This window comes from Meleagris gallopavo, chromosome 16, assembly GCF_905368555.1.
Source record: "Meleagris gallopavo chromosome 16, MGAL_WU_HG_1.1, whole genome shotgun sequence".
In the NCBI taxonomy this organism is placed as follows: Eukaryota; Metazoa; Chordata; class Aves; order Galliformes; family Phasianidae; genus Meleagris; species Meleagris gallopavo.
The window spans coordinates 5,713,143-5,721,274 of NC_139419.1; the positions used below are offsets into that span (position 1 = coordinate 5,713,143).

The window sequence follows — 8,132 nt, forward strand, 5'->3', positions numbered from 1 at the left end:
ACGAACCAGAAAACAGAATCTGTTACTGTAAAATTCCTACGTGCTGTGCAGAACAGAATGAACTCGGGCTAAAACCATGCAGTCTGACCTTGCAAAGCCTTTCTCACGTGAGCAGTCTCAACAAAATCCTATGAAAGCCTTGGGATTACTTGCATGGAAATGCACTCCTTGAGGAAGTATGAAAAAAATAAAGGCAATCTTGCAGTAAGGCATAGTTTAAATATAGGGAAAGGGAGCAACAAGGAGAAAACAAAACAAGATAAAAAGGAAGCAGCAGAACAGAAAGCTTCAGTCAACGCTTTATTCTGAATAGCCTCTTTCAGAAATATTCTGACTTCCCCTGCAATGGGCTCAAGGAGAAAGAAAACATAACACAGACTTGATAAAAAGCCACTTTTAATTTTATCAAATTGATCTGTACAAAAGTTAGCATTGCTTAGTCAGAAGCTAGTGAAGAGAACAGATAAGTAACAGCCAAAGTCTTTCAAACTTTATACAGAAAAATAGATTGCATAAAAATGAGTTTTCTGTATTTTTCCCCCACCCCCACATTCCCAAAAGGAAATATGCAAAAAATATTTTTAGAAAAAGAGTAGGAAACGTAGAAAAGGTAAAAAGATGATAACGTCTGAAACATGTTTTTAGATTTACAAAGTTTTTAAAGGCACAAGTTATCATAAAATAGATGGTTATTATATGCTCAGCATACAATGGAAGAAGTAGAAATATATCAATGAAATATTAGTCTAAAACTAAGTACCTAAACATTTTTTTTTAGTGGAGAAGATTTTAGTTTCACAGCTTGATGGATGATACCTGGTCCCTAGAAGCCAAAAGAATTTAAAAAAAAAAAAAAAACAAAAAAAACAAAGCAGAAGTTGATAATTCCTCATTAAATTACATCTTCCTATAAAGTAGTCCTGGTTCTGAAAGTGTACAACTATTTGCAATGCCTTCAATCCAATGTTAGAGCCTGAAAGCAGGTAGGCAGGAAAACATGGCGCTGTCTGCTGCCGGCCGGTCGTGTGAGCCTCCGAATTTAGGGAGCAACTTCTGCAGCACCCCTCAGCGCTGTGCTGCCCGTGCTGCAGCTCCCATTGGAGTTCCCTGCTCGTGACCAGGTCTGTGTGAGGCTGCAGCCTTCAGCCTCCTTCGAGCGGTTCAAAACAAAAAGAACCCGAAAACCAAAGAGTATCTATAGACTCATAACACCGTTTTATTGTATCATCTCCACTATTTTTATGCTCCCTCCCCACCCCATCTTTAAAAATCTTTTAAAATTCTACTTTTTTTTTTTGCACAAAATTACTTCATTAATTAAAAGACAAAATAATACAGAACATAAATACATATTTAACAGATTAAAAAAAAAAACAAAACACTTTAAGCTTCAAAAAAAAAAAAAAAAACCAAAACAAAACAAAATGTTAATTACAGCCAAACCTTGCTTAGAAGAACTCTCGACTACAAAACAAACACTTCAGACATGTAATTGGTTGGTCCCACCACACTCGCTTGTTCCCACAAGATTGTTACGCAGAATCGCTGGGGTTTCGCTTTCCGTACGCCTTGGTCCGGGTGAGTTCTTGCTCTCAAGGTTGGTCCGTCTCCCACATTGCAATAGACCCTGAAAGTCTCCAACGTCTCTTCCTTTCCCCCCCGCCCCCACCCCATTTTGCACTTGTCAGCTTCCACAATGAGTAAGTTCAGTCCTCACAGAGGAGTCGAATGGTTTTGTCCTTCATTTATTCAAAAGGAATCACCAGTCCTTTTCAGTATTTCTTTTTAACTCTTTTTTTTTTAATTTTATTAATTAAAGAAAAATAGAGCTCTGTCCTTTTGGAGAGTTTCAAAGCAAGGGGACACCCAGTCGCAACGAGCAGAGTTCCCAGCGGCTCAGGAGGCACTTGGGAAACAATCGCGGCACTCCACGTTCTTCCTCTTCGTTCCTTCATTAGTGCATACGTCGGGGAAGCCCTGGGGGGGCTCCACGCATCCTTTTTAAGGCCTTGTCAGGGTTGTGTAGACCGGCTGGTCCCAGTTAGCGGTAGGGCTGTGGGCTGGCGGGATGGACAAGCCGTTGAGGATGGGCGTCGCGTAGGGACGCCGTGAGGAGTGGAAGTAGGGGTACTGATAGATGCTGGAGGGGTAACCGGGATAGGGGTTGTAGTAGTTGGAGCTCTGCAGGTCCGTGTAGTCGCACTGGGAGCTGGAGAAGGAGGCGGCAGCTGTGGCGGTGGAGGCGGTGGTGGCACAGGCCTGGGTGCTGTAGGAACCGTAGTCGGAATGTGCAGGGGAGCCGTGGGACTGGTCACTGTAGTGACTGGGGCTCAGCTGCTCCGTTTTGATGTGCGGCCTTTGCTGGCCCGAATCAGCCGACGACGGCGATGCCGAAGCCGGGCTCTTGTGAGTCCACACCTGGCCAGCCCCGCCGGCGCCTGCTGCCGAGTGGGAGTAGGACGTGCTGTAGGAGCCAGCACTGGGGCCGTGGTCGGCCGGCATGGCGGTATGGCCATTGAGCGGCAGGTACTGGTCAAACTCGTGCACATCGAAGGTCTCCATGTTGTTGATGACCTCGCTGCTCAGCTCTGAGATGTCCACGTTGCTGAAGTCGATGTTCTGGCGGCCGCTCTCCACGAGGCGGCGGCCCTCGTGCTTCAGCTCCTGTTTGCTGCCGTGGTGCAGGTCAGTTTTGGGGGTTGTGGGTGGCGTGGGTGGCCCATGGGGCTGGCCTGGCGACAAAGGGACAGGAAAGTTTTAAGGAGAGCAACCACAAAACATCTCTCAAGGAAGTCGAGAACCACATGTTTCTCCCCATCCATAATGCAAAAGGAGAAGGGGCAACTTTAAAATAGAGCCCTGCGTTGGAGGTGGCCGATGTTTCCCCTTCACCCCCCATTATCTCCTCAAGTTGGGGTACAATGCTCACAAAGCCAACAGTTCATAGTCAGAAGGGCAACCCAATGACTGCTGCATCCCTGCAGGGTCACCCTCACAGTAGAAGGACCCCTCTACACAGATGGCCTGAGGCCAGCATGGCTCCCCCAGAGCAGAGATGCTGTTCCAGCCACGCGGGAAGGGGCCGGGTCCCAGCCAGGCTGGGCAAGAGCACAGACACGCCTGCAGCCGCAGGACGTTCGCAATCCTCCTGGAATCTGTCAACACGTACCCTGTGCCAATTCACAGCACTGCAAGAAACGGGGAGCTTCAGGGGGCACCGCTCCCCCAGGCACCCATTAGGTGACCAATGCATCATTAACCTGTACTCGCTCACAATTAATTCCTCTCTCTAGACACAAAATCGGAGTCATTTTTGCACTTCAGGCCATTTCCAGTTGCATTCAGTAACTAAGTGCATGGCCACACTCACAATCTGATGCAAAAATCACAGCTCTTAGAGCAATGGCTCTGCTTTTGGATGCCCCTCAGTCCCACACTGCATAGGCTCTGAGCTTGGCGGGCTCGTGCCCACTGGCAGGTTCAAGTCGCAAAGCAACACCCCCACAACGAGCAGTTCTCAGCCCCCAGGACCCTTTACCTGCGTGCTCGCCATGATGGTGACCATCAGCCATGCCCCCCAGCCCGCTGTCAGCCTTGTAGATCTGGGTGCCGGCGTGATGGCTGAGCTCGGCCCCGGAGTCAGAGTCGCTCTGCCCAGCTTTCACGCTTTTCCTCCTCCGGGGCTGGTATTTATAATCCGGGTGATCCTTTTTGTGCTGGACCCTGAGCCGCTCAGCTTCTTCCACAAAGGGACGTTTCTCATTTTCGCTTAACAAACTGGTTTGGGATTTTTTTTTTTTTTTTTTAAATAAGGAGGAAAAAGAAGAATCCAAAATTAATGTCTTTTCCTTATAAGTTTTCAGTTTATTTTCTGAGTCACATCCCCACTGCACTGACCAAAGAGTTCAATACAAATTTGCAGTAGCAGCAAAAAAACAAAACCCTGCTGCACAAATGTGTTAAAATATCAGTTATAGAGGCAGAAAAAAGCACATCCTTACCAATATTGATAATCGGACAAAACATCCCCCATCCCATTTAAAAATGCCACTTTTCATCTCTTTGCCAAATATAATTCCCACAGTTACCCTACAAATGCCACCCCACCGCCACAACCCGCAGTGCTGCCCATGTCCAGCTTTTTGTGGGGCTCACAAAGAACTCCTAAAGGCAAAGCAATGGGATTCTCTCTCTTAAATCTTCCCCCAGCCCCAACCTTGCTTTGTACACTGCCAAGGAGCCCGAGCAAGCAGCAGCAGTGCAGGTTTGGTGCAGCTGAAGCACACGGCCCAGCAAGAAAAGTTTGCATCAGTGGTAGTAATGGTGCTGATAGTGAGGGAAGTAAGAAAGCAGAGCGAAATTAGAGCTAAAAATCGACTTGTTTGGTTTTACAGATTGTTAGGCAGCAAGTAAGCCAGCCAGAAAAAAAAAAAAAAAAAAGGACATGAGAAAAAGCCATTGTAAAAGAAGCAATAAGAAAATCAGCGGCGTTTCTCGGGGATGTAGGAAGTGCTGGAAAGAACAGGAACGAGCAAGGGCTGAAGGGTCCGAAGTGCTCTGAGAACCCTCCGCGGGCAAAGACGGACAGGGAAAAAGAAGTTAAAGAACGGGAAAACGTTAAAGAGAAAGGGAAAAAAACAGCGTGAAAGATGCGGCTGGAGAGCTGCGAACCGCGCGAACGGCAGCGAAGCCCCGGAACGTCCCCGGCGGCGCGGAGATGCGCGGTGCGGACTCACCGCCAGAGCTTGCCCAGCGTCTTGCTGAGCTCGGCGTTGTGCAGGTGCGGGTACTGGTCGGCCAGCTTCCTGCGGGCGGCCTGCGCCCACACCATGAAGGCGTTCATGGGCCGCTTGACGTGTGGCTTCGCCTTGAGCGACCCGTTGCCGCGCACGGGCATGGGCACCAGGCTCCAGTCGTAGCCCTTCAGCACCTGCGAGACGGCGTCGCGGATGCAGGCGGGGAAGCGCTCGTCCACCTCGGCCGCATCCACCTTAGCGCCCAGCGGGGCGGCACCGGGGGGGCGCGGAGCGGGCGCGGGGGCGCAGCCCAGGCCCTCGGAGCCGGCGGGGGACAGCGGGGAGTCGGAGTCCGAGTCCACGTGGGACATGGAACTGGTGGTGCCCGCGGGGCTGCACGGAGCCTCCAGCGCCTTGTCGTGCTCCTCGGTCATGTTGAGCATTTGGTGGCCGCGAGCGGGGCGGGATGGGGAAAAGGATGGGGGAGGCGAGAAGGGGGCGCGGGGCTGAGCCGCCCCGAGAGGAGCAGCGGTACCGTGCAGCCCTCCGCAGGCTCCCAGAAGGCGAGGAAAAAAACAAAACACAAATAATAATTAAAAAAAAAAAACTTAGCAGAATACGATTTCAAGAAAAGGAAGAAGGCACAAAGGTAGCAAAACCAGCCCAAAAAAAAAAAAAAAAAAAAAAAAAAAAAAAAGCAATCAAACTCTCGCTCCGCAGTCCCGGCGCCCCGCACCGCACCCCTCGTCCGCCGCCGCGCTCCACGTCCAGTGCAAAACGCGGCTCCGGCCAACGGGCGCCTTTAAGGCGCGGGAGTGAGGCTCCGCCCCCAGCGCCGCTCCCGATTGGCGGAGAGGGCGGGGCTCATTTCCATACGGGGCGGTGCGTGCGATGCGGGGCCGCGCTGCTCTCGCGCCGCGTTCCCGCCCGGAGTCTCCGTTGCCGCTCGGAGCGCTTCGGGTCGGTGCTCCGTTCTCCGCTCTGCGCGGCTGTAATGCGCCGTGGACGCTCCGCTGTGCGGTACCGCTGGGGCTGATGGGGATTCCCGGCGGCGGGGCTGCGGTTAAGCCCCGGCTGTGCGCAAAGGTCCTTTTATTCTGAGGGTAACGGGGTCTCGGTGCGGTTGGGGTGCACTGAATTTTTGCTCCCTGCGCTGTTTTGTAGCTGTTCGGTCGGTGGTTATCAGGAGAGGAACGCGGTGCTCCGTGCGTCCCGAGCCGCCCGGTGCCGCCGCCCCGCTCCTCCCGCAGCCTCCGGACCGAGTTCAGTGCGAGCGCTGCTTCCCTAGAACTCATTGGGAGCATTTGATTCTAATTAGCCGCGGAATCCAGCCCTGTAATTGGGGCTGGAAGAAAGCAGTGCCCCGAATTCCGGCTTTATTCCTTCCTCAGCTTCTCTTTCGCTCTGGAAAAATAGGGTCAAGTATAAGATTTACAGGGAAAAATAAGAATTGTGCTCCAACAACGGGCAGTAGCAGCGATATGTGGCTGTGACCATCGTTTGTTTCCTGCAATGTATTCTCACCTTGAAATAAAGCGTGCGCTCTGAATTCAAACTGCTTTCACTTGTGTGTGTGTGTGTGTGTGTGTGTGTGCCACAGTGTGCACGTCTGTCCTATGGGAAAATGGGTATATTTCAATGAAGTGCAAAGCAGGAATTTGTATTATTTAAAAACTGTCTCATTTCCTTATTAATGTCATTTCTCAAGATTTCAGCTTTCCGTTTCCAGACCTGCAAAATGAATTTCCTTTGGGCAAAGATTTTCTTTTTTAAATGTACATTCACAAAGTGTCGCTTAAAATAATACTGTCTTAAAGCCTTCCGACACCATCTGTATGTTAACCATGTGAGTGAGGGATGAAGGAACGTCTCTTCCATTCCAAAGCTCCAGGGGCTGTGCGTTTAGCAGTGCTGTGGGACACTCAGCAGAACTCTTTATGTCAGCTGGGAAATGATGTCGGTCACTGTGGGGTCTCATGGCTCCCTACGAAATTTGTTGCGTGGTGTTTCTGTGAGTCAGGTAAATTGTATTTCATTCTTTGAATGAATGGTGGCTGAGTCAAAGAAATAGTCACTGCTTTCAGTCCCTGATTGCAGTCAGCCTCTCCTGACAGTGCCTCCCTGGGAAGATCCCATTGTCATTGTAGGGTTGGGAGGGCTCTGTGGGGTGAGGAATGGCAACTAGAGCTGTGCTCCCCTCATTGCTGCCCTCAGGCTCAGGTCATCCTGCAGCCCTGAGGAATGTGAGATCAGTGATGCTGCTTTTCTCCTCATTCACATCATGCTGTCCTGTCTGGCTCCCCAGTGCTGCCTGGGGCAGTGAGATGCACCTCCTGGCCCGCATGCAAAAGCAGACAGGAGGAGAACATCAGGAGCCGCTGCCTCTTATTCTGGAGATGGGTAGGAGAAGGGGAGAACCAGGGATGGGCAGGGCATGTTTCCTCATACCTGCTTTGGGGATCTTGCAGGTCCATATTTGGTATGACAAACAGTCAAGGATGTTTGCTCAGGGATGGGCAAAGGATGGAGCTGCAGGATGGGTCCTGAGGTGATTCCACACCATGTGTTGTTTCATCTGGGCTATCAGCTGGCTGGGAGGAGCACAGACATCTGAAAGGGAAGGGCACCAGGGGCTGAGACAAGGGGCAGGTACAGCTACACTGCAGTTCCACTTCTGTAGAGGAATGTTTGAGTGTATTTCTTCCTTAGTGATTTTGTTTGGTTGGTTCATGCTATATCCTGGTTGATACCTTTTGGCCTTTACCAGAAGAAAGGGGTTACTTTCTCAACCATGCCTATTAAACCAAGCCTCAGAGGCCAAAGGAGAAACAAACTGCACAGTCTGCTTTGGGGAGCACTGAGGTTCGTGTAATCCAGTGGAGGCTAAACAGTGTGCTGAACAGGGCAGGTTTAGGGATGACTTGGGAGGGATAAATAAGCTGTTCTTGACAGGATGGGTACAGCAGGAGTCCATCAGGCACCTGCCAATACTGGCAGGGTTGCTTCATTTTTTGTGAAGTCTGACACTGATAAAGTTCCTGGCCAGCTCACACCAACGTTGCTTGGGATCAAGTAGTAAATCCCACATCTGTGTGCCTGGCTCCATCACACTGTCACTTGTCTCTGGGAACCCTCAGAATCACTGAGGGATGGAGGAACTCTGACCCCAGTCCCGGTTCCTCTCCAGCACATCTCCTGGTCCTGCACGGCTGTCAGTGCTCCGTGAACATCGGGGAAGGGACATTTCATCTCATCAAACAGGAGAGTCATTTTTGTATGTGTTTTCAGAGCATACAAGAACACACAATGGGAAATGCTCTGCAGCACGCATTCCCTCGCTGGGGGGTTGCAGCCAAAAGTGGGCTCTGAGGCTTAATCTGATCGAGTGGTGAAGTT

General features: G+C 50.7%; 1 protein-coding gene across 1 annotated transcript; it reads right to left on the reverse strand.

Moving 5' to 3' along the window:
* Nucleotides 1–379: 379 nt before the first annotated feature.
* Nucleotides 380–5,522, reverse strand: SOX8 (SRY-box transcription factor 8). Its single transcript, XM_019620622.3, has 3 exons — nt 4,737–5,522; nt 3,539–3,777; nt 380–2,732 (listed from the first exon to the last, which is right to left on the reverse strand). The coding sequence occupies exons 1-3, from the start codon at nt 5,177–5,179 to the stop codon at nt 2,002–2,004; spliced, it is 1,413 nt and encodes a 470-aa protein (XP_019476167.2). The 5' UTR covers nt 5,180–5,522; the 3' UTR covers nt 380–2,001.
* Nucleotides 5,523–8,132: the final 2,610 nt, after the last annotated feature.

Bases quoted from the DNA above. Each gene is read 5' to 3' on its own strand.
- SOX8 (XM_019620622.3), bottom strand. From the start codon at position 5,179: ATGCTCAACATGACCGAGGAGCACGACAAGGCGCTGGAGGCTCCGTGC. The intron at 3,778-4,736 runs GTGAGTCCGCAC...ATCCCAAACCAG, and splicing joins ACGCTGGGCAAGCTCTGGCG to TTTGTTAAGCGAAAATGAGA. The intron at 2,733-3,538 runs GTAAAGGGTCCT...CTTTGTCGCCAG, and splicing joins CCATCATGGCGAGCACGCAG to GCCAGCCCCATGGGCCACCC.